Below are 27,108 nucleotides of genomic sequence, written 5' to 3' on the forward strand. Positions count from 1 at the left end.
ATTAGGCTTAAAACTTTTCTTTTTGCCAAAGCTTATAGTTAGGGCTGGATCAGGTGACCCTGAACCATCCCTTAGTTATGCTGCTATAGACTTAGACTGCTGGGGGGTTCCCATGATGCACTGAATGTTTCTTTCTCTTTTTGCTCTGTATGCACCACTCTGCATTTAATCATTAGTGATTGATCTCTGCTCCCCTCCACAGCATGTCTTTTTCCTGATTCTCTCCCCTCAGCCCCAACCAGTCCCAGCAGAAGACTGCTCCTCCCTGAGCCTGGTTCTGCTGGAGGTTTCTTCCAGTTAAAAGGGAGTTTTTCCTTCCCACTGTCGCCAAGTGCTTGCTCACAGGGGGTCGTTTTTGACCGTTGGGGTTTTTCTGTAATTATTGTATGGCTTTTGCCTTACAATATAAAGCGCCTTGGGGCAACTGTTTGTTGTGATTTGGCGCTATATAAATAAAACTGATTTGATTTGATTTGTAACACGTGTAGAATGTGGCTTGGCATCATCTTGCTGAAATAAGCAGGGACGTCCCTGAAAAAGACGTTGCTTGGACGGCAGCATGCGTTGCTCCAAAACCTGGATGTGTTGTGTGCTTGTGTGTTTGGCTGGCTTGGTTTCTGTTTTTCCCACCAGGTGGTATGCATTCAGGACTGAGTGGCTGAGCATTAGGACCTCACCCTGAACACCTGAGGCTTGTTTTCACATGCAGGTTATCAGGACTCACAGCTGTGGTGTATTCTGTCTTGATCAGAGATTGCTGCATTTAAACCTTGAATGCACAGTGTGTGATTGCCAGAGACTCGACCTTGTGAGCAGACGTGTGAGATCGACGTCAGGAGAACAATCTCACCATTACGGACGCAGAGACCGCTCCAGGTTTGATGCCACAGTCTGTGAAGGAGGATTGGGTGATGTCTCACGCTCTTCAGTACACTTCCTGAGGTAATTTGGTTTTGGTGACTTTTATGAAGTAATGACAGTGGATTTGGTGTCCCTCACACCTTGTGTTAGTGAGCTGTCACGTTATGCTAATTGTCTAATCAGCTTCTGCTGCAGTGGAGATTTGAACTGAGTTGTTCCATGCCTGCAGGGTGAGAAGCTGATATATATTTAAGCCAGGAAGTGTTTGCTGATAGTGTGCACCCTTTTGAGCTGTGTCTCTCTGGGTGGAGAGTGTTGGACTCACCTCATGTTTTCTTTCTTCACAGACTCGGTTTGTCGCGGCCACCTGGGGGGGTGTCGGCGGGGTCCCTGGGTCCGAACTGCTGTGGCTCCGGACCGTTTGCGTTGCTGAGAGCGCGCCGTGTTTTCACCTCACCAGACCGTGGACATTTTTGGTTGTTTATCACTGCACTTATTATGATTATTAAATTCTGTTATCTTTTGAACCGTGCTCTGCTTATTTCGTGCTGGGTCCTGTCAAACGCTGGGTCGGTGCTCTGACCGCGTCCGACACATAACAGGATGTACCTTTTAGCATTGATGGTGCCATCACAGATATGTTAGTGCCCATGCCATGGGCACTAACATATCCCCATACACATATGCTGGCTTTTGAGCTCGGGCCCAGAGAAGGTGGCGGCGTTTCTCGATGTTGTTGATGTTTGGCTTTTGCTTTGCATGGTAGAGTTTTAACTTCCACTTGTAGATGTAGCGACGAACTGTGTTAACTGACAATGGTTTTCTGAAGTGTTCCTGAGCCCTCACAGTAAGATCCTTTACACAATGATGCCGGGTTTTAATGCTGTGCCACCTGAGGGATCGAAGGTCACGGGCATTCAATGTTGGTTTTCGGCCTTGCCTCTTACGTGTAGAAAGTTCTCCAGATTCTCTGAATCTTCTGATTATATTATGGACTGTAGATGATGAATCCCTAAATTCCTTGCAATTGAACATTGGCAGATGTAACCCACATAAACTGTGCGTTAAAAAATAAATAAACTCTAAATTCCTCTCATAATGCGTCAGTGAATGCAACACTTTAGTCACGTGATCCCACGTGCACGTGCCCTTCCACCCTCATGACGTTCAGCCAATCACGTTGCTCGTAGCGCCTGATATAGACGCCTGTTCCCCCTCTCCGACAGACGTGTGGGAGAGGAGGCTTCAGGACGGCTGCATCAAGGTTTGTCTTCAGTTAAAATTCTGTTTTTGCGTATTTATTGCATTCGTACTAAAACCCTGTTTTAAATCCGTATGTTTAGAAGTTAATATCCGCTGACGCTGGGGTTTGCGCTGTGGGAGAGTTTCCTAAACGGAATTGGTGAGTCTGATAGTTTGTGTTAGCATTAACATATGCATGAGTGGTCTCTATCATCAGACTACCTGTTGTACTGAAATGCTAAGTATTATTAGCCTTGCTGCTCATGTTGTTTGGCTACAGTTATTTTAATGTCTTGTTTTGGATTTCATATCCTGTTCATTCAATGCACTTTTATACAAAGAGTATTATGAATTGTATTTCAGGAATGTTGTGTACACAGATGAAAGGAAAGAAAGCTAGCTAGTGTTAATGGAAATATTTATTGGTACTAATATTTGGTCCTGTCTGCTTAAAACAGGCCAGGTGATTTCTGTTGGGGTAAAAAAACAACAACACCCGTTTGATGGCGAGCTTAGCCCTGAAAAGTGCCTGAGACCCTACACAACCTCAGCTACTGTATGGTAGGAGGCTGATGCAGCCGTTCCTCTCCAACTTCTGTTCACTCTCTTGGTTCCACCAACTGCCTATGAACTTTATGGACAATATCAACCACTCTCCTGTTGAACTTTATGGCTCAGAGTCATCGCATATGCCAACCATGGGCTATCACACAGTGAAACCCATTACCCTGCCCATAAACTTGAATTTCTTGCCCTGAAATGGAGTGTGACAGAAAAGTTCAAAGATTACCTGTATGGTGTCGATTTCACAGTGGTAACAGACAGCAACCCGCTGACTTATATTCTAACTGCAGCCAAGTTGGATGCCACTGGACACCATTGGTTGGCTGCATTATCTACCTATTCATTTAAACTCTTGTACCGAGCAGGAAATCAAAACTGTGATGCAGATGCTTTGTCACGTCGACCACACCCTTTTTCCAGTGACGACATCCCAAAAGATACTGAACTCATTCACCAGTTCATCTCTCAGCATACTGCCAGCACCAATACCATTTCAGAGGAAATTGTTGAAGCCATTTGCCAGAGTCACCTCATCCGAGCCACCCAGCCACATGACGACAATCAGGTTTCGTTTACACTTGTTGAAACGATGTCAGCCACTGTAGATGCCATCTCTGAAAGTTACAACTCCGAAGACCCCCAGTTTCCAGTCATGCCAGTTTTTGATATAAAAGAGAAGCAACACGCTGGTCCCACAATACGAGAACTAATCCATCAACTTGAGACTGGGGAAAAGGTACCGCCCACAGCAAGATTAGAACTGCCAGAGCTCCCACTGTTGCTCAGGGAGTGGTCAAGATTAGAGCTGATGAAGACATTTTCTGATCAAGAAAATTAAGACGTTTCATATCAGCTTGTCCTTCCTGAGGAACTACGTCCTTTGGTTCTGAAGAGTCTCCATGATGACATGGGTCACATGGGAATTGAGCGCACGATTGACCTAATCCGCACTAGATTCTACTGGCCAAAAATGGCAGTGGACGTGGAGCAAAAAATAAAAACTTGTGGCTGCTGTGTGCGAAGGAAGGCCTTACCAGAAAGAGCTGCCCCATTGGTAAATATAATGACATCCCGACCACTAGAACGTTTATGCATGGATTTCTTGAGCCTCGAACCGGATTCCAGTAACACACGTGATATCCTTGTTTTAACTGATCACTTCACTAAATTCGCTGTCGCAATACCTACGCCAAATCAAAAGGCCAAAGCTGTTGCAAAATGCTTATTGGATGGGTTTATAAATTATTACGGCATTCCAGAATGCATACACACCGATCAAGGAAAAGACTTTGAATCAAACCTGATTAAAGAACTCTGTGAGGTTGCAGGAATCCAAAAGAGCAGAACAACATCATACCATCCGAGAGGAAACCCAGTGGAACGTTTCAACCGTATGCTTCTTGCTATGTTAGGAACGTTGGAACCAAAGCAGAAATCCAGATGGAAAGAACATGCTAAACCATTGGTCCATGCTTACAATTGCACTAAGAATGAGGTTACAGGATTCAGCCCTTATGAACTTATGTTTGGCAGAACACCACGCTTACCTGTGGACCTTGCTTTCAATCTTCCAGTGCGAGGGAAGTGGACCAAGAACCACTCACAGTACATCAAATCTTTGAAATCCAGGTTGGAAGAAAGTTTTCAAGTTGCCGTGAGAAATGCAACAAAGACAGCTGACCGAAACAAAGCCCGCTTCGACAGTAGAGTAATACCATCTGCTCTAGAACCAGGGGATTGAGTTTTTGTGAGAAACGTACGATTACGAGGGAAACATAAGCTTTCTGATAAATGGGAACAAGAAGTTTATGTTGTGGTCCACAGAGCTGGAGACCTTCCAGTGTACAAAATCAAACCAGAAACTGGTGACGAACCAGCACGTACCCTCCATCGAGACCTCCTGCTCCCCTGTAATTTTCTCAAAGTCGGTGAAGAGGAGCTAAATTCCGATAACTCACCTGTTCGCAGACCTAGAACTCGACAGCAGAGCAAAAATTCAGACTGCCTGACAGACCTTCCTGCGGACAAAGATGAGAGGATGGCTTTTTACAACTCTAGCCCATCTACAGTGCATTTTACAGTGGAGAAACAACATCACACTCTGGTTCCAAGTTCATCTCTTCAAAATAAAGACCAAAATGAACTGTTGCCTGATCCTTCCACTGAAAACCAAATTGAAGCACCATCTCTAGCCAATATTTTACCATCAGTCATCGAGTCCAGCAGTGAACCCCCTCAGACTGATGTTGAAACCTTGTTAGAAACTGTTGCTGATGACCAACCTGAAAACCAAAATTACTTACCTGAAGAAACACTTACCTTAGATCCTGTTGAACAACCTGACAATGACGTTATTGCAGTTAATCTCAGACGCTCACAGAGAAACAGGAACCCACCTGAAAGACTCCAGTATCCAATCCGCGGTAACCCGTTAATCTCCAATGTCCAAACGATGCTACATAGTTTGTCCGACGCACTTTCAGTCAGTCGTTACTAAAATCTGTTATTTCGCATTCAAGCTTATCATGCACCAGGACGTGCACGATTTTAGGCGGGGAGGATGTAACCCACATAAACTGTGCGTTAAAAAATAAATAAAACTCTGAATTCCTCTCGTAATGCGTCAGTGAATGCAACACTTTAGTCACGTGATCCCACGTGCATGTGCCCTTCCGCCCTCATGACGTTCAGCCAATCGCGTTGCTCGTAGCGCCTGATATAGACGCCTGTTCCCCCTCTCCGACAGACGTGTGGGAGAGGAGGCTTCAGGACGGCTGCATCAAGGTTTGTCTTCAGTTAAAATTCTGTTTTTGCATGTTTATTGCATTCATACTAAAACCCTGTTTTAAATCCGTATGTTTAGAAGTTAATATCCGCTGACGCTGGGGTTCGCGCTGTGGGAGCGTTTCCTAAATGGAATTGGTGAGTCTGATTGTTTGTGTTAGCATTAGCATATGCATGAGTGGTCTCTATCATCAGACTACCTGTTGTACTGAAATGCTAACTAAGTATTATTAGCCTTGCTGCTCATGTTGTTTGGCTACAGTTATTTTAATGTCTTGTTTTGGATTTCATATCCTGTTCATTCAGTGCACTTTTATACAAAGAGTATTATGAATTGTATTTCAGGAATGTTGTGTACACAGATGAAAGGAAAGAAAGCTAGCTAGTGTTAATGGAAATATTTATTGGTACTAATATTTGGTCCTGTCTGCTTAAAACAGGCCAGGTGATTTCTTTTGGGGTAAAAAAAAAAAAACACCTGTTTGATGGCGGAGCTTAGCCCTGAAAAGTGCCTGAGACCCTACACAACCTCAGCTACTGTATGGTAGGAGACTGATGCAGCCGTTCCTCTCCAACTTCTGTTCACTCTCTTGGTTCCACCAACTGCCTATGAACTTTATGGACAATATCAACCACATCAGTTGTGGGAACTAAACATTTATTTTTTGGAATCTTGAGAGACTGTTCCATTTCCACTCTGGACAAGCAAAAGTTGTATTTTCTGTTGAACAGAGCTGTGTGTGTATTTGTGTTTGGAATATTGGTTTTGACTAGAAAACTGTCTTTTTCCTTGTGGGGAAAAAAGTCTACCTCATCTGCAGATTGTATATATTGTAAATATTTTTCTATTCACTATTTGCACTTAATAATAAGGCATCCGCCACATAAACTAAAATCCCTGTCTGTGTATTTGCTGTTCCTATATCTCCCAGAGCCGTAGCTTATCTTCTGATCTAGCCCAACATCTGACAAACTCATAATCCCAAATCCTAAATTCATTAACTTTCCCAGTCTTTTGTTGCCACTGTCCCATTTTTTTTTATGTTGCAGGCATCCATTTCAAAATGAGCAAATATTTGCACAAAAACAAAAAAGTGTTATCAGTTTGAACATTAAATATATTGTCTTTGTGGTGTATTCAGTTGAATATAGGTTAAAGAGGATTTGCAAATCATTGTATTCTGATTTTATTTACATTTCACACAACGTCCCAACTTCATTGGAATTGGGGTTGTAGCTTGGAGTTGGAAAATATTGTTGAGATCAGAATACTCACTAATAGTTGTGCAGTCAGTGTATTCACAGCTGTGACGCAGGTTTTTACTCAGTGTTTCAAGGAACTCAGTGAGATCTGTGAAGCATTAGGAGTTTGAAACTGTGTACAGTGCAACTTTTGTCTGTTACATCAGCAGTTATACAACTTCATGTTGGAGTGGAAAAGACATGTTGATTTTCTTAAAAAGAAGACATTTCAGCTACAGCTTGCCAGAATGCAAATGGGAGACATGAGCCTGTATTTGGTGTGTTTTGTTGTGTAGAAATCCTTCTTGCTCTCTCACTACACTGTGAATCAAACACAGGCAACAAGCAAAAGCTGTGCAGTTTCTCTGATCACAGCCACTCAACTCGATAACTTCGGAGTTGTCAGGGTGTCTTGGTGGCTTCCCTCACTCGGCTCTTTCCTACGGGATCACTCAGTTTTTGATAACTGCCCCTTTGGCACAGATTTACCGTAGAGGAACATACTGATTGCATTTCTTAATGATTGATGTAAATAAAGTCCAGGACATGTTGAGTGACTTTGAAATGTTCATGTATCCATCCCCTGACTTATTTAAAGAAAGGTGGCTGTAAAAGTTAGGATATGTATGAAAAATAATTCTTATATCTAATTTGTCCAATTATTTGTGGATTCTGAAAATGGAGGAAATATGTAAACAAATGGTTTCAGTTCCGATCTTCTTAATGTAATATTTTTGATATCTCCCCCTCCTTCTGAATTAAAGATGAAAGTCTGCACTCCTGAAATGATTTGATCATAATTGGGGATTCCTTAGCACAGAATGATACAGACGGATGGTTAAACAGTTTTTCATTCAGAGTCCGTTTGCAAGCCAACGGATGCTCTAAAATAGTAGTCTGCATAGTAAACATATCCATGAGGGGCTAAGTATAAAGACAAGCCCAAAAAAAAAAAACAGGCAGGAGCTCAATGCATGAGTGACAGTCATGCCAGGCAACCAGGATAAAAAAACAGCAGACTGAACTCAAAACTTAACTTGAAGCAACAATGTCTGGCAACAGTGCAAAGAAAAAAAAACTAGGAGTAAATGGACATGAAATACCTTCTGGCAGTGAAAAGCTGAAAATAGGGGTTTAAATACGGCAGGAGAGCAACCAATGAAAGTGCAAACAGGTGTGGGTGAACAGGAAGAAAGCAGCAGAAACAGCCAGAAGGAGAGAACGTCAAAATAAAACAGGAAGTAAGAAAGAAAAGACAAAGCAGGCTGTGGCAATGACAGGCACATCTTCATCACTTCATTTGAGTTCAAAGCTTTGACTTGGTGAAGATCCTGTCAGAGGCAGTGGCTCAGATAAAGAAAACATTTTTTTTTTCTCCACTTCAGCCATAAATCCCAGGGTCTGGTGCCAGGTCAGGAGTGGGGAGAAACATTTTAGACCTCAGAGCATCTGAAAGTGGATTTATTGTCTTGGTTTCTTCTGCCTGTGAATGTGAGCTGGTCACCAGACGTCCTGCACGCCACACGCACTCACCCTTGCTTTTCCTAATTATTTCCTCTTGTCAACATCCTGTAGCCAAAAATGGAGGAAGGAGCTCCAGCTGTGCCACAACAAACCTTTTTGTCAGTCACACGGACCACAGACTGTGAGAAAAGAACAGAGTAAAGCGCCATTAATGTGGCTGAGAAATGCAGAACATCTCAGCGCACCACTGCTCCAGACAGCAACGCAGAGGTTTCTCTGGTCTGGTGACATCACACATTGCTGTAAAAATGTCGTCTAGCCTCAGTGAACACTGTCGCTTCTGATCTTCATGCTGTCTGAGCAGCCTGACGTGGTTCCAGAGGGCTCGAGCCCCGTTGGGACCGTATGTGTTTGTCAGATTGGCTGACTTGCTTCAAATGACTGATGAGTGAGTCATGGAGGGTGTGGAGCAAGAAACTAAACACTCAGATTGGGTCAAATCTGAAATTTCTGCATGCGGGGGAACTACACACAAGTACCATCGTGGCTATTTCCTCAGGATTATGGAGACAGACTAAAATCAGGACAGCTGGATTTGGAAGGGGTTTTTTTTCCTCCTTTCTTTCTACAGCACATTTTTGTAAATCATCCAAGAGATTTGTTGGAAAAAGAATCCTTTGAACTCTATTTCCTTTAGAAGTACAGCAGTCCAAAAGTTTTTTTTATCTGATATAATCCTTTGTAGATGCACAGTACAGCCAGAAATGTTAACTGTGATGTCTGAATCCACGTGTTGATTGATTTTATTTTTTAAATTGTTGCATTCTCTTGGACCTGACCTGAGCTGACCTCACACTTTGCAGTGTGTTTGGTTATTATGGTTTGTAGGGATGCAAAGATACACTCAATTCATGATTCAGTACAAACCAACATTCTCAGTTCAAAACCTTTTTATTTTACATACTGAGCTAAAGACAAATTATGACTAAAAAATCGCTTTATTCCTGAGTGTGCAAAAAAAACAACAATAACAAAAACCATGCATCATCTTCTTAAAAGTTGAACTGAAATCAGATTTTATCTGAAATAACAAGAATTAGAATTTTGGCTGTGTGGATTGTCCTCAATCAATCAACAACATTATTAATCCCACAAGGGGCAATTTCATTTGAGTAGTCCGTTAAAAAAACACAATAACATAACATATAATAACAGTAAAACTAATTAAAAAAACAAACAAAACAGACTTAAGGAGTTAAAATGAATAACAAGAATAGTGGGGTTCATTAAATTCTGAAGAAATAATCCACATAAAGCGTCCTGATTATCCAACACGGTGTCTAAGAAAAGTCCCTCTGTAACAAAGCTGTGCCGTGAGATCTCCTCTCTCCCACCGAGTCTTGGCGATTCAATTATACTGTCAGCCACAAAGAAATAAAATAAAATAATGTTAAAATTAGTCAGTTTTGTTTCTGCATCGAGTGCATGGTAACACTCACTGTAACGTCCAAAGTGAACCTGAACCACACTATCCACAATGCTCCATCTGTCAACTTGCCAATCACGTTTTGCGCTTAATGATGATGTCATCAGCAAGCGACAGCCACAAACACACAACAGACAGGCTAAAATGTTTGATTTTAGAGTTTACAATGTTTTTGACCGTTAAACTTTGCTCACTTTACCAGCAAAAAATGTTATTGGACTGAAAGAATATCAGAACTAAATTTATTGGAAGATAATCGGTCCGCTGATGGTTTTAAAAGTTATTTGGAAAGCTAATCCATTAGCAAAAACATTAGCTTCGATAATTATCAGTTATCGGATTAGCTGAACTGTGCCCACCACTGGAAAGTAGTGACATCATCACTATCATTGTATTTGTTCGTGCACTCACCCAGTGTCACCGCCAGCCTCCACTGCTCAAGATAATTCAGTCACTTATGTATTGCAAGAAAAATTATTCGTGATCACCCTTTGATTCCTGGTCACCCTTTGAGTCGTGATCACCCTTCCCCCGTACTTTGGCGTGAGGAATAATGTACAGATTTGCACCATGTGTTTTGCTTGTTTTTGACACCTAAACACTTCCTGCTGTTGTACAGTGCATCACTCCCCATCCAACCTGGTGGAGCTTGAGAGGTGCTGCAAGAACAATGGGCAAAACTGCCCAGAGACATTTGCACCAAACTTGTGGCATCATATTCAAGAAGCCTTGAGGTGTAATTGCTGCCAAAGGTGGATCAACAAAGTATTTAGGAAAGAGTGTGAATACTTATGTACGTGTGATTTCTTTTTTTTTTAATAACTTTGCGAAAATCTCAGACTTTTTCCACATTGTCATTATGAGGTGTTGTATGTAGAATTTTGAAGGGCAACAAACAAATTTCATGCATTTTGAAATATGGCTGTAACATAACAATGTGGAAAAAGTGAAGCACTGTGAATACTTTCCAGAGGCTCTGTACTCGTCATCCATTTTATTAGAAAGCCGTGGACTGTGTGGGACAAAGCACAGAGTAATGTAACTGGTGGAGGAGGTGGGGCTCACTTTTTGTAATGTACATTCAACAACCGTGACTGAGCCTTTGATGCACAGCAGACACATTTCTCTGCACCTTCTCATTCATCCTAATCTGTGCTTCATCTCTGTTCTTCAGCCGTGCAGAACGTCGGGCATCACGCTCAGAAACTCACCTGCCTGTCAAATTGTTCTGTTTTATGCTCGACTCTTTGTCTCTTTCAGGCTCAGAGGAAAGCTGTTTTTCAGGATTTGGCTTCCACGTGTCTCACTTTGAAAGAAAGCTACGCATTTCTTTGTTTTTTCTAATGTCAGAAAACGTGACCTTCACAAATGTTCCCGTTCACAGCAGCACATCTTCTGTGCTGCTGCTGATGTTGTTTGAACTCTGCAGTGGTGCTGCTGCTGCACGCACATTTTACATAGAGGACCTTTGAACCCTGAAGTCCAGTGGACACTCAAACAGCTGCGGAAGAGGAAACCTGGTCCTGTTTCATCTGACAAACACTTTAAGGTGTTACTTAATTTTGCACAGCACGATGGCTCTGGTCATGTTGTCTTCTTCTCAGTGCTTCAGTTGGTCCTGCTATTGAGGGAAATATGCCTCTTTGACAGTCTGAGCATGTGAAGGCAGCAGGACATATCTGACTTTCTAGAAGACGTTCTTCCTCTGATCTGACTAGCGTCTTCAGTTGTAACTGAATGGTGATAGTGGGGCGATATAGTTAAAATACCAGAACAGTTGTTAACTTCAGTATCTTCATCTTCTTATTTCGGCTGTTCCCGTTAGGGGTCGCCACAGCAGATCATTTGTTTCCATCTCACCCTGTCCTCTGTATCTTCGTCTGTCACACCAACCACCTGCATGTCCTCCCTCAGCACATCCATAAACCTCCTCTTTGGCCTCCCTCTTCTCCTCCTGCCTGGTGGCTCCATCCTCAGCATCCTTCTCACTATATACCCTGGGTCTCTCCTCTGCATAGGTCCAAACCATCTCAATCTTGTCTCTCTGAATTTGTCTCCAAACCGTGCCACCTGAGCTGTCCCTCTGATATGTTCATTCCATTCTCGTAACTCCCAAAGAGAATCTTCAGCTCTGCCTCCTGTCTTTTTGTTAGTGGCACGGTCTCTATGCAATACAACATAGCTGGTCTCGGTACTGTCTTGTAAACTTTCCCCTTCACTCTTGCTGATATTCTTCGGTCAGAAATGACTCCTGCTATATTTCTCCACCCACTCCACCCTGCCTACATGCTCTTCTTCACCTCTCTACCACACTCTCCATTACTTTGCACAATTGACCGCAAGTATATAAACTCATCTACTTTCACAGATGCACATTGTTACCCGCAAGTTGTTCTTTTGCTTTGCAAAAGGCATGCACACACTCTTTTAACCACTCCCACTTTGCACCCTTGTGGAGTCAAGCACTCAGTTGACAAGTTTTGAACAAAACGTGCACCAATCATTAATGAGTCTCAGAAACGGCACAACTGACTTAGGTTCATTGGCTCAGGATCATCCATTATGACACAAATTTTAGCACGTGACTTGTTTAGTCCTTTAGCATCAATTATGTGCTCTGGATATTCCGGGGAACTCTTAAATAACTCACACTTTTCTCTTTGAACTCTCAGTCCAAACTGTTTCAATTGACCAAATACAACTTTCAGGTTCTGCAAGTGATGAGCATCATCCCTGCCGGTTAAAGTTGATCTTATTCTTATTCTTGTGATCCAAGAAACAGTGCACATTCGGTAGATGTTGCAACACTTGGTCCAGCACTTGTTATTCCAAAAGGTAAGCAATTGTTGCAAAACATGCCTTTATGGTGATGATTGTGGAGTATTTCTGGGAACTTTCACTAATAGTCACCTGGAGAAATGCTTGTGAAATAGCCCGCTTGCTGAAACATTGTCCTCCGGACAGAGACACAAACAAATCCTCAGTCCGAGGTATTGGGTAATTGTCACTTTGAAGTCCACACAAATTCTCACAGCTTCTGATCTCTTTATGACAGGAACTGTGGGTGTTGCCCAATCACTAAATTGAACCGGTGAGATCACTCCCTGTTGGAGTAATTTCTCAAACAGCTTCCTTTGGTTTCAATGCGTATGCAACAATAGCAAAACTTAAGGTGATATCCTGATTTCAATGATAGAGTGTCTCAAACCCTTTTAGCATTCCTAAGTTTTCACTAAAACCTTCAGCATGACTTTCCAGTACATCCTCAAGCATGTCACAGGTTTTACACTCTGTTCTCATTGTCTTAATATCACACCAGTGAAGCTTATTGTTCCTAAACCATTCACAACCAAAGAGTGGGGGTTGTCAGTGAAAAATTGTTGTTCCTCCATGTCTGCATAGTGGGTCGGGTCATCCACCGCCTGCTGGTGTGTGTTGATGTAGGTGTGTTTCTCCGAGTCCACGACAAAACATCTGATTGTTTTCCACACTAACTGAAGGCCACATCTGTAGTCAGATGTAGCAGTCTGATCTTTTAGTCTACTAAACTTACTGACTCTAAGGTTAGTCGCCCAACATTAGCCATTTAATCTCTGTTTCACATCAATGGCTAAACTTGTAGATTAGCCATTTTATGTTAGTCCATGATTTTCATGGGCATAGCAGCCTTGCAATTGCCATTGCCAAGAAACGGCTCCAGTGTGCGAGACTGTTGTTTACTTCCGGGTTGGTCGTTGTCATGAACTATCCAGCCTTTGTTTCGTTAACTGACTTTATTAACATTTACAGACATGTATGAACTGCAGAACAAAGTGCTTAGCTCTTAGCCTAGCAGGTCTTCTTCTGCATACTACAGCGCTTTCATCAATCGTCACTTTTTGTGCACACAATGCTGCTCAGCGTAGCAGCGACGCCCAGTGGCTAATGTGAGAGCTGTCACAAACACGTCACATGACAGTTGTCTGCGACAACCATGGCCAAAAGCAGAAGAAGCTGTCCTTTTGGGTGAATACGAGTAACGTAGAGGTGCTATTGAGTGTTCCATCAAGTGGTGGTACATGATAGCCACCATTTTTGAGGCAAGACACTGAAGTTTTGTTGACTAAAATAAGATTAGCCTCCTCTGTACCAGGCTAAAAACATTAGTAGGGTAACGGAAAACTTTAGTCAACTAAGTGCAAAGTGAGTTTATTTGACTAAAGATTAGCCCTGGCCCTGCTCTCACCATCAGAACCACTGGCCTCCACCACATGAATTTTTCCTCTTGTTCCTTTTTTCAAATGGTTTCCTTGATTTCCTTCTGGTTTCATACAAGTATGAAACCAGAAGGAAATCTTGTGTGCTTTCGATTACACTTTTTGCTTTTACAAAAACAAGCTATGTGACCTGTTCTCTTATAGTTGTGACACTGCCGTTCCCTGTAAAACACTGTCTTTCTCATTGTCATATGATTTGCCACATCTGAAGCATTTGACTCCCCCTTGTAGTGAAGAGATGGACACTGCATGCACCTTCCCAAACATCTTCAAATGCTGGGACTCTGTTGCCACAGCATTACTAACACTGTTTCTACAGCATGCTGGAACATTAATGCTTCATGCATTAGTAACTTTCTCTGAACGTCTTCAATATTTAGATCGCACACCAGTCTATCACGCAAAGCGTCTTGCAGGTAAATGCCAAAATCAGTGTTCAGACAGCTTCTTTATCACAGCCACGTATTGTGCAACACTCTCCACATCTTCCTGGTTATGTTTATGAAAATTAAACCTCTCCACTGTTACAGTGGGTCTCAGAGTTTTCGTTAGGACCTCGTATGGTTTTCTTCCTGGTTTTTTGGGGGCTAACGTATGTCTTTGGTCCAATCACACTCAAAAATGGTTCAACCTTCTTTACAGCTGGGACTTCATTTGCAGCAATAAAATGCTCAAACCTCTTAACGTACATCGATCATTGTTCCGTGGACTCATTGAAGGCCTCAATATGGCTGATGAAAACGGGCATTTTCTGCTCAGCTCCCTCTCGCAGCGAGTTCTTCGTCTTTCAGCAGCAGCAGTGGGTCACTTGTTATCCTCATCGCCAATTTGTTGTGACTTATTAGTCGTACCAACACAATATTCACTTATTATAGCATCGATATGCTGAACTGTGAGAAAGCAGACGGACCACCATTAGCTGTATTGCAACCCGTTTATTGTCTGGTGCACTAGCGGGCAAACCAGATGTGCATAGCTCCCCCTTCTGGTGTAGAGGAGTAATGGCCTTATATACAAGACATCATAATAGTTATCTGTGCTGTGTTTCAGTCTGGACTCGATCCATTAGTTTGTCTCTGTGAGTCCTGTGTGGCTGTGTGCTGGTATGTGTCTCGGGTGGCCCTGTATGTGTGTGTGCGCACCTGTTGTCCTGCTGTCTGTGTCATCTGGCAGTCTTGTGCGAGTTTGTGTGGGCACGCCCCGATCTGTGTCTGTGTTTCGGTGTGTGGATGTGTGTAAGGTATGAGCGTGCATGTCATGGTATGGCTCCCTGCTGCGTCTCCCAGCTCCTGCGTGTGTGTGTGGTTGCGATCCTCCTGGTGTGTGTCTCCGTCATGTGGGTGTGTGGAACTCTCTTCGGTGTGCGGTCGTGGGCTTGTCTGTCAGCTGTGCGCGGTCTCTGACAGCTCCACCGTGTCCGAGGGTCCTGCCCCTCACGATCATGTTTACGTTTGCCCCGTTTTGCCCTGTGATTATTGTACGTCTATTCCAGTATCTGTTTTTTTTTGCTATTGTGATGTTTTCTGTTTTATTAATAGTTCTGGTTTGTCTCGTTTCGTTCTTCTTTCACATGAGTTTCTTTCCACATTAGCTTCTTTAAGATTTGCACTTGGATTATATGTTGGTTGTGTTACTTCCTCTGTTGTATTTTGTTTATTTTCTATTTGCCCTCAGATGTCTGTTTTAATCCTCTTTCACACCAGGCTTGCATACAGTTGCGTTGTGATGCGTATGGGGTGTGCTGTAAAATTGCACAGATTTGGCGGGGCCCCTGTGTAGGCACATGGTTGCGTTCGCAGTCTTGCTTACAGTTGCATTATAGTGGCTTATTGTCGTGTATGTAGCCCTCGCTGCTCTCTGGTCTACTCCGTTCACTATGCCTGGTTTCAACAGCAGCCCAGTCTGGGTCTCCACGCTCCAAGCTTCCTCAATATTTCAAAATTCTGTTTCACATTTGCATTTACGTGTACAATAAATCCTGTTTATTTATCCTTTCCAGTCTCCTGTACTTTGGGTCCTCCATTCCATTTGGGTTTAACCATAACAACTCTGTTTTCTAGGGGAAAAATATATATATTAAAAAAAAACAGATCCCTTATGATGGCAGCTGGACCATGACAGTCAGAACATTACAGTTTCTATAAAAATGAATAATAAATAAATCAGTGTCAGCTCCATGAAATATGCATGATTAGTGATAACAAATTCATAACCTTGTGCTGCCTGACAAACTGTGAGTAAGATAAAGAAAATAGTCTGAAATACAGCATGTCATTTCAATTTTTAATACAGAAATAATGATCACAACTGTGTTCATGGGCGCAATTTGGTGAGGGATAGGGGGGACATGTCCCCCCCATCTTTTCAACCAGGGGGGGACAGAATATGGTATGTCCCCCCCACCTTCTGACATATGTGTGTGTACTTGAAACATACTATGCCAGTCTTATGTGCAAAACCATGTCAGAATAGTATCTTTGTTTCTGCAAGTTTGTATTTTTAGCAGCATTGACTTGTTTACAACACCTGTTTCTTGTTTGTCACATTCGGAATTTTCTGGGACTGCATTTACCCAGATTTGAAACCAAAAATACGTGCTTCTAGGGACTAGTATCTACACATAAGTAGCAATGGACCATATGCTAATTTACTAAATTCTGGAAGTTAGAAAAGGAAATCAGAAAAGCTATCTGGGACCTCAGAAAGCCCATCTGCAATTATTGCTTGATCTCCAAAATCAGTCTATGCAAGCGAAAGTATGTTCAGTATGAGTGTTGTCATTAGTGCCCCTTCAAAAATTTAATTCATAAGTAATTTATCCTAAACATATGATCTGTTTTTTCAAACTTATGCAAAAACAAATCTTGAGAAAAAAAAATACAGTATGCGATAGTTAATAATTATTAAGAGCCTGTTCTTTCATATTTATGAACCTGTTCTTTCATATTTATGAATACATTTTACCACATTGCAGTTGTTGTGGCTGGGGTGCCTGGCGTGCCTGGCTGGCTTTTGTTTGTCTTCTGTTTTCTGTCTTTTGTTTTTCCTTCCAGGTGGCATGCGTTCAGGACTGAGTGGCTGTGTGGCTGAGTTATTAGGACCTCACCCTGATCACCTGAGGCTGGTCATGTGCAGCTCGTCAGGACTCACAGCTGTGGTGCATCTTTATGGATTGGGGCATGGTTGCATTTAAGTCTGGAGTACACAGTGTGTATTTGCCAGAGACTCGACCTTGTGACCAGACGGGTGAGATTAACGTTTGGAGAACCATCTCATCATCATGGATGCAGAGACCGTACCAGGTTTGATGCCATGGTCTGTGAAAGAGGAGGGGGTGAGGTCTCACGCTCGTCAGCACACTTCCTGAGGTACTTTAGGTTTTGTGACTAACATGAGTACAGTCAGTAAATGTGGTGTCCCTCACACCTTATTATATTGAGCTGTTATGTTAGTCGTTTAATCAGCTTCCACTGCAGTGGAGAATTGAACTGGGTGTTCCATGCCTGCAGGGTGGGAAGCTGATTGGTGATTAAGCCAGGAAGTGTTTGCTGTTTATGTACACCTTTGAGTGGTCTCTCTGTGTGTGGAGTGATGGACTCACATGATGGTTTCTTCTTTCACAGACTCGGTTGGTTGCGGCCACCTGGGGGGTGTCGGCGGGGTCCTTGGGTCCGAACTGTTCTGGCTCCGGACCGTTTGTGCTGCTGGGAGCGCACCGTTATTCTACCTCGCCAGACCGCGCACTCATTTGTTGTTATTTAGCACTCACTGTTATGTTATTAAATTCTGTTATCCTTTGTACCGTGCTCTGCTTATTTTATACTGGGTCCTACTTCAAACGCTGGTCGGTTCTCCGCCCGCGTCCGACACATAACAGTTGTTTTTTTTTAATGAAAACTCAACCTATCATTCTTTTTGAGTTCTACACAGGTGGTGATACCTTATTTACACCAGGATGTATATCCACAGTTTCAAATTGTATAAGTCAAATGGTGTCCACTTTATGGTCTTCTCAAAACATGAAAATTACTGTTCTGGATGCTCAGAATGCATCTGAGCTTAGCTAGGAACCATTGGCTTCTGCGGACCTAAAGCAGCCCCCAGAGCCCTGGCCTATGGTCTTCGGCCCTGCAGTCCTCGCACTTTGTCCCCCCCCAATTTCTAGTTCTAAATTGTGCCTTTGACTGTGTTTGCAATTTTCACCTGTTCCCTGCAATTTTGTTGCAATAGTAAAAAGCCTGAAACCATAGTGTAGCAGCTTTTTAGAAAACTTGAAAGGTTGCGAAATAGGTGGATATGTGTAAAGTTAGTCGATGAGCCAAAAGATGACACTCGTGGATCTAAGATTAAGGTCAAAAGAAAAACATGAAACAGTCCCCATCAAGGAAGTGATGCCTTTTCTTTTTCCAGTTCATCTCCATCAGTCTTAGATTGTGACATTGATGTGGAATCTGAGTCTTTATTTTCATAACCATGCAGTGCTCGTGGAGGGGTCTGAACTCTGTGTCCTTTAAAAGTATCAAGGTGACCTGCTGACCTCTGTGACCTCATCATTTCTGTTGCAGTTTGGTCCACTGGAATTGTAGTTTTATTTTGGCTTTATGCTAAATTGAAAACGGTCTGCAGTGAGCCGAATACTTCAGTCATTTTTTTTTCTTTTCTAAATGTCTTTTGCAGTAAGCAGCAGGGTCGCCCTGCAGCCAAACGCCGAGTTCAGGAGGTCATGCACCTGGCAGTGGTGGCTTGTGGTAGTCGTCTGGATGAGACCCTCACGATGATTAAATCCGCCCTCCTGTTCAGCTTCAAGAAGATCAGGTTTCACATTTTTGCTGAGGACCCACTGACCTCACAGTTTGCAGAAAAGGTAAGACGAGTGCAGCCGGAGAACACACCAGATCCCCCATCAGAGGTCCGTTCACAGGCGCGTGTGGTCTCAAACCTGTTCCACAAAGACAGTGGGTACAGGTTTCCCTCCTGCCTGTCACAGCAAAAATGTGACTCCTCCCCTGTGCTCACGTGTCATAAGTGATGTCAGCTGCCGATGCGATTTTAAAGCTGCACCTTCTCGGCTGCACAAACTGCTCTTTTCGCCCGTCGTACTTTGCCTGCTTGTCATTCCTGATTTAATGCAGCACATGTTTGGGACAGTCACGCTCAAGATGACATCCAGATCCGAGCACTTTAACTGTGGTACAGACTCTTTTATTTCCAGGCTGCAGTGTAATTTATCACCAGACGCTGAGAAGCTCTGTTCTGCTCCCGAGTGTCACTTCAAAGTCACCTTCAGTGAGCGGCCGAGCAGGATTGTGATTGGCTTCGCTGATACTGTGTAACCAACAACACCATGAAGGCGTTAGTATACGTCAAACGACAGAAAGTCCCAGCAACCTGAGGAACACACCATGAACACGCAAGAGGCTTTTCTCCTTTTTATGCCACATTAATTACAATGAATGAAAACCAAAGTCCATTATGATTTTCTGCATGTTTACGCCCATAAATAATTGGACATAATTATACAGGGCGGGCCAATAAAATGTTACCACTTTTTTAAATTCGTACAATTTCCAAAGTAACAAAGATTTATTTTTCATTTTCAGGAATATCAATTCCAGAAAACGAAAAAGAAATTCGGAGAATCCCTCTTGAGATGTTTGGCAGTGTCATCACAAACTTCAATGTGCATGTTGCAGCTGTAATCCAAAGAAGAGGAGCGTGGACTGAACATGTCATCAATTATTGAAATGTGCGGAAAACAAGAGACACAGTGGGAAACATTTGGTATCAAATGTTAATTTGATGTTTCTGTTACAAGTCTGTAAATCAAATTTTCGAATAAGTTCTCATTTCAAAAACTTGTGTACGATAAAGTGGTAACATTTTATAGGCCCACCCTGTAAATAATAATAATAATAATTGTTGTTTTTGCTCAGTTTTTCCTCATCCTGGTCCTCCAGGCCCAAAGTGCTGTACATTTTCCATTTCTCTCTGCTCTAACTGCACATAAAAAGACAGTCCGCTGGGGTCAGTTGCTGCCAGCTGTTGATTTAGTGCAGCGGATAAGAGAATATTTAGAGGGGAATCCTGCAAATGGTGATAAAGGCATCAAATTTGGCAGAAATACTCCTCAGACATTCCTCTTTTGAAAAAACTGATTGGCCACTTGAATTTTCAATCTGTGGTCAGGTAGGGGTCAATTGAAGAATTACACAGAGGTCAAAATTAAAAGATGCTCCAATCATATTGAAAAAATATTCCACATTATTTGCCTGATCATAAAGATTCCAAAAAGGTATAGTTTGGACTATCTGTGACTGAATTCTATGGAGTTACGGGATAAAAACAGCAAGAATGGTGACACAGGTCAGTGTCATTTTGTACAGGGGCCAAAAGTTAAAGTTGTTCCAATTTTGGTAAAAAGTGATACAAATTACTAGTTGAGTTAACATGGTTTTAAAAAGGAATAGTTTGGACCATGTATCATCCTTACTTATCACGTTACGGGGTAACATATGTCACATGTCATAGAATCCAATGGACGTTCACCTTGTTTGACCTTTACTTTGGAGACCAAACATTCAACACAATCAACACTATTCCATTTATTAATCATATTAGCTCAACCAATAATTTGCATCACTTTTTACCAAAATTGGAGCAACTTTAACTTTTCACCCCTGTACAAAATGACACTGACCTTTGTCACCATTCTTGCTGTTTTTATCCCGTAACTCCATAGAATTCAGTCACAGATAGTCCAAACTATACCTTTTTGTAATCTTTATGATCAGGCAAATAATGTGGAATATTTTTCAATATGATTGGAACATCTTTTAATTTTGACCTCTGTGTAATTCTTCAATTGTCCCCTACCTGACCACCGATTGAAAAGTCAAGTGGCCAGTCTGTTTTTTCAAAAGAGGAGTGTCTAAGGAGTATTTCTGCCGAATTTGATGCTTTTATCACCATTTGCATGATTGTTTCACTTAGCTGCTGCACTAATTGGCTGAACACGCGTGAAGTGAGCTGATCTGGTCTGAGCAGATCGGGGCCAAATGGAAAACATGAGGAACTTTAGTGGACCAGGACTGGCAAACACTGTATTAGCTGTTGATGGCAGTATTTTGGAGTTGACAGCCTACACTGAGCTCAGAGTGCAAACTGCCAGCTTTCCACTAGTCTGCTGAGATAACCTCCAGCCCTTTACGACCCCCAACAGGATACGCTGATATACATAACTGGTCGATGTTACGATATAGTCTCACTGTGCAGTTGTTGATGCATTTGATCTTTGGACAGGACTTAAGATGGAAAATTGTTACTGGTTACAGTTTTTCGTGGACCCCGAGTTATTTACAGCAGATTCAGATCAAAGCTTTTAAAGGACCCAAACATAGTTGTGTTATTTCCTCATCTGTCTGATAATTTCTTAATAACATTTACATTTACTCTGATGGACTACCCAGCAGTGGGGAATACGTTTCATTACACTAGAGGTCTTTCAGAAAGCGCTGTAACTAGGTTTAAGGATATGATTCCTTCTTTATGTTCTCTAATGCCATATACCAACACAGTGCAGAGTAGCTACCTAAACTCTGTAAGTGAGATAGAGTATCTCGTCAGTAGTTTTACATCCTCATTGAAGACAACTTTGGATGCTGTAGCTCCTCTGAAAAAGAGAGCTTTAAATCAGAAGTGCCTGACTCCGTGGTATAACTCACAAACTCGCAGCTTAAAGCAGATAACCCGTAAGTTGGAGAGGAAATGGCATCTCACTAATTTAGATCTTCACTTAGCCTGGAAAAAGAGTCTGTTGCTCTATAAAAAAGCCCTCCGTAAAGCTAGGACATCTTACTACTCATCACTAATTGAAGAAAATAAGAACAACCCCAGGTTGTGCTTGTTCTGTTAGACCTCAGTGCTGCTTTTGATACTGTTGACCATAAAATTTTATTACAGAGATTAGAGCATGCCATAGGTATTAAAGGCACTGCGCTGCGGTGGTTTGAATCATATTTATCTAATAGATTACAATTTGTTCATGTAAATGGGGAATCTTCTTCACAGACTAAGGTTAATTATGGAGTTCCACAAGGTTCTGTGCTAGGACCAATTTTATTCACTTTATACATGTTTCCCTTAGGCAGTATTATTAGACGGCATTGCTTAAATTTTCATTGTTACACAGATGATACCCAGCTTTATCTATCCATGAAGCCAGAGGACACACACCAATTAGCTAAACTGCAGGGTTGTCTTACAGACATAAAGACATGGATGACCTCTAATTTCCTGCTTTTAAACTCAGATAAAACTGAAGTTATTGTACTTGGCCCCACAAATCTTAGAAACATGGTGTCTAACCAGATCCTTACTCTGGATGGCATTACCCTGACCTCTAGTAATACTGTGAGAAATCTTGGAGTCATTTTTGATCAGGATGTCATTCAATGTGCATATTAAACAAATATGTAGGACTGCTTTTTTGCATTTGCGCAATATCTCTAAAATTAGAAAGGTCTTGTCTCAGAGTGATGCTGAAAAACTAATTCATGCATTTATTTCCTCTAGGCTGGACTATTGTAATTCATTATTATCAGGTTGTCCTAAAAGTTCCCTGAAAAGCCTTCAGTTAATTCAAAATGCTGCAGCTAGAGTACTAACAGGGACTAGAAGGAGAGAGCATATCTCACCCATATTGGCCTCTTTTCATTGGCTTCCTGTTAATTCTAGAATAGAATTTAAAATTCTTCTTCTTACTTATAAGGTTTTGAATAATCAGGTCCCGTCTTATCTTAGGGACCTCATAGTACCATATGACCCCAATAGAGCGCTTCGCTCTCAGACTGCAGGCTTACTTGTAGTTCCTAGGGTTTGTAAGAGTAGAATGGGAGGCAGAGCCTTCAGCTTTCAGGCTCCTCTCCTGTGGAACCAGCTCCCAATTCAGATCAGGGAGACAGACACCCTCTCTACTTCTAAGATTAGGCTTAAAACTTTCCTTTTTGCTAAAGCTTATAGTTAGGGCTGGATCAGGTGACCCTGAACCATCCCTTAGTTATGCTGCTATAGACTTAGACTGCTGGGGGGTTCCCATGATGCACTGAGGATTTCTTTCTCTTTTTGCTCTTTTTTCCTTCCCACTGTTGCCAAGTGCTTGCTCACAGGGGTCGTTTTGACCGTTGGGGTTTTTCCATAATTATTGTATGGCTTTTGCCTTACAATATAAAGCGCCTTGGGGCAACTGTTTGTTGTGATTTGGCGCTATAAAAATAAAATTGATTTGATTTGATTTCCTTCACCAACAAGTTCAAGTGTTGAATGTGGAATATCTTTTTGTTAACTGTCAGTTTGAAGTCCAAATACCTGTCCATTGTTAAAACTGTATATATCCTGGACCAGGTGTTTCAGTACTTTTGGAGGGCACTGTACCTAATTGGTGAATTTCTGAAGGAATGGTAAAATGACCTGGATGCATCGGCGAGTCCGTGGACCCCAGAGGGTTAATACTTTTTATTTGCCGTCGTCCACTTTCTAAAGGCTTGAACCAAAACCAGATGCTGGGTTTGTGGACTGACTTCAGTCTGGCAGACCTTCACTGCAGTTGTCTTTACTTCTTTCTCTTTCCTGGAGTGTTCTGCCTGAACAAACTGAAATTCATTTTCTGTTGGATTCAGGTCAGATAATGGACTTGGCCTTTACAAAACATAATGACTTCTTTGCTTCAAAACACTGGGTAGCTTTTAAAGCCTGCTGCAGAGCATCACGAGTTTGCCCAGGGAGCGCACTTTAAAATGTTTCTAATTATCTGTCAGCAGCTCAGAGTGAGTGTAGAAAAGAGCCATATCAGTTTTTCAGCAACATCACAAACAACTTCCATGGAGAGCCACAGGTTAACAAAACAGCATCTCCCCATGTTTCATGACCATGTCCTGCACTCTTCTCTCTGACTTTGCCACATCTCTTCATAGGATAACATTCTACAGGCATCCGGTGCAAACCAGCTGATTGTAATTAGTTCAACTCTTCAGGCAGGTGGATGAGCTAATTATTTAGATCACCTGTTTTAAGCCCCGTTTACACATAGACGGTAAGAGCTCCCGGAAGCGTCCCGGAAGAGTTTTTGGCTGTCTTAAGGATCAAACGCCGGCACTAGGGGGGCGTGGCTTAGTTCCGGCTTTACCAGGAATCATCGAAAAAATTATTCAACATGTCGAATAATTCCTGGAGCACTCCTGGAGAATTCGCGTGACAACGGAGACAACGCGAACAACGGCGTTTGATACTTTTTAATCGCCGTTTCATCCTACCCCTTCCTGTAGTGCCGCAGTTTACGCCGCCGTAATTGGCGGCCGGCATTGTATCCCTAATCAACGGCGTGTAAAACGGCGATAGAGCCCACATCGGCGTCCTCAAGGGTGTTTTAACCGGCGACAGAGGCAGACAAAACGGCGGCGCTAGCGGACAGTACGCCGTTCTAAACGCCACCTCCTGGTTAACGGCGTTCCAAATGGCCGATAGGTGGCGGTCGGTATAAAAACGTTAGTGCGCTGCATGCCTCTCACTCGCGGCCAGCTCCAGATACTTTTGCAGAGAAGCTCCAGTATGCCTCCTAAAAGAAAATTGGCAGCGGCAAGGACTTACCAAGAGGTCTGGTTCAGAAGCAGAGGGCAGGCCTGTGGTGGAGACGAAGCAACACGTTGAGGAGGGGAAAAGGAAGGAGAAGAAAAGGCTGAGGATGAGCTCCCTCCCCCTGCAGTGACAGAGGCATGTATTCCTGCTGCTTCAGCGGTGCCTATATGCAAAAGTTCCTGGAGTAACGCAGGATTTGCCTGGATAAAACCAGCTGTACACAGGGCATTATCGGCGGCAGCAGAACACTGCCGTTCTCACACGCGTCTTAACCTGCGATTGTAAAGGATAGAACTGGGTATTAACCCCCGTTGCCTGACGTGTGCCAGATGCTACGGCGTCAAAACGCTGCTTTATTCGGTGGATTTAGCGCGTTTTATCCGCGTATTTGTGGCTAGTACGGTGGTCAAAACGCCGGCGAAATGCTCCGCCCCTTTCCACCGCGAAAACAGCCGGAACTACCGCGAACTTCGGTCTATGTACTACCCGCCGACAAAGCCGTCTGTGTAAACGGGGCTTTAGGTGCACAGGTACTGTAGAAACAACACATGGGCTTTTACTTTCTAAAGCTGGGGTTTTACACCTCTGAATTGAAAATAAAATAATGTTAAATTACTCTGTTTGTGACCCACATTTGAATCGGTTAGTCTTTCACCCCTATACCCTGGTCGCATGACTGATTTGCACCACACTGTGCACAGTGCATCACACCGTGCAGTAGCGACTCGAACCACTCAGTGCAAACAAGGCTGTCGGCATACGGCGGCTAATCGTCAAGGTGTGGCAGCTGCGTTAATTTATTAGACGTATACCAGCGTTTGTAGTACAGTCAGTATACGCAGGCTAAATCGTGAAGGTGTGACAGGGCTTTAATGAATGAGAAAAGGATTTGTATAGGACGAAAACAGACAAACGCATATGTATTTTTCATTCCGTTGTTCATACCTTTCCTCAATCCATCATAGTGTAACAGCTGCTTATCACAAATTTAAATAGAATGCAATGCTAAAATACCCTCAGCCGTATGAGCATCATCTTTGTAATTTCCAATTGTTTAATTAATTATTAAGACATGTTCAATAAAGCCACTCTATCAATCAATCAAAAACAGTCTGCATGAGGCCTTGCCCATGTATGTACAAGGTCTGTTAGAAAACTATCCAACCTTTTTATTTTTTGCAAAAACTATATGGATTTGAATCATGTGCGCTTGCATCAGCCAAGCTTGAACCTTCATGCGCATGCGTGAGTTTTTTCACGCCTGTCGGTTGCGTCATTCGCCTGTGAGCAGGCTTTGTGTGAGCAGTGGTCCAGCCCCCTCGTTGGATTTTTATTGTGAGGGAAATGTCTGAATGATTTGGAGCTTTGCTGTATCAAATTTTTCCAGAAACTATGAGAGACAGCCAGGTGGAAACCATTCGGAAGATTTAGATGGCTTTCAGGGACGATTCTATGGGGATCACACAGATTAAGGAGTGTTTCAACCAGTTTAAAGACGGCGCGGAGGGCGCGCCGCGCTCCGAGCGGCGATCGACAGGCTGAAACGACCAGATCATTTCCAAACTGAATGCTGTTGATCCGGGATGTCGTCTGACTACCAGAGAAATGGCAGAAGATGTGCACATAGCACTTTTTCGCCACATTCCACTATTACAGGAGTTTTTGTCATGGAAAGAGGAGCGGAGGAATTCACCACGGAGCCGCTAATGCCGTGGGACAAAAGCACCTCCGTGTTTGTTTCACAGGACATGTTATAACATGCCCAGTTCTTGCACCATTCGGAAGATTCAGACGGCTTTCGGTGGCTTTTCAGTCGTGTGACTATCCGAGAAATTGTGGACGAGCTGGACATGCCACATGTCCTGTGAGGCTTCATCACGGCATTGCTTTTTGTCCCGCGCCATTAGCGGCTCCGTCCCGATGCGCGAATTCCTCCGCAGTTCAAGCTTGGCTGATGCAAGCACACATGATTCAAATCCATATAGTTTTTGCAAAAAATAAAAAGGTCGGATAGTCTCGTACATGAGCTTTTGACAAGAGCGAAGGTTGTGCAAATCAAGGAATATTTGTAAATCATCCTCTGTGGATTTGCAAATACTAATGAGACAAACTTAACTCCATAGGAAGTTAGCTTTGAGTTAGCGGAAGTTAGCGTGCATGCTAGCATCTACAATTTTGCTCCAGAGGTATTAGGTTCCAAAAACAGCATTTTCAGTTTTAGAAGGGTTTATTTTTTTTACTAACTTTTACATAATAAATGACAAAGAGGATATATTAACACACAAATGAAACAGAATTTTGCAGCTAGCTAAACCAGCCTGTGATGTCATCACGCTAACATGTCTTGTAAATCACTTCAGAGGTGTTATTATGTTCCAAAAACAGTGTTTTCAGTTTTAGAAGTGTTTTTCTTGCTAGCTTTTACATAATATGAGAGACGTATATAAACACAGCAGCACCGTGGCTTAGTGGTTAGCACTGTTGCCTCACAGCGAGAAGGTCACAGGTTCAATTCCTGCCTGTGTCCTTTCTGTGTGGAGTTTGCATGTTCTCTCCGTGTTTGCGTGGGTTTCCTCCGGG

General features: G+C 42.7%; 1 protein-coding gene across 1 annotated transcript in view; it reads left to right on the top strand.

Moving 5' to 3' along the window:
• Positions 1-27,108, top strand: part of gxylt2 (glucoside xylosyltransferase 2) — a 58,457-nt gene that overhangs the window by 11,079 nt on the left and 20,270 nt on the right. Inside the window, exon 2 of the mRNA XM_034167477.1 lies at positions 18,577-18,763. Coding sequence (XP_034023368.1) covers positions 18,577-18,763 — 187 coding nt within the window. The remainder of the gene's footprint in view (positions 1-18,576; positions 18,764-27,108) is intronic.

This window comes from Thalassophryne amazonica, chromosome 3 (assembly GCF_902500255.1).
Source record: "Thalassophryne amazonica chromosome 3, fThaAma1.1, whole genome shotgun sequence".
NCBI classification, from domain to species: Eukaryota; Metazoa; Chordata; class Actinopteri; order Batrachoidiformes; family Batrachoididae; genus Thalassophryne; species Thalassophryne amazonica.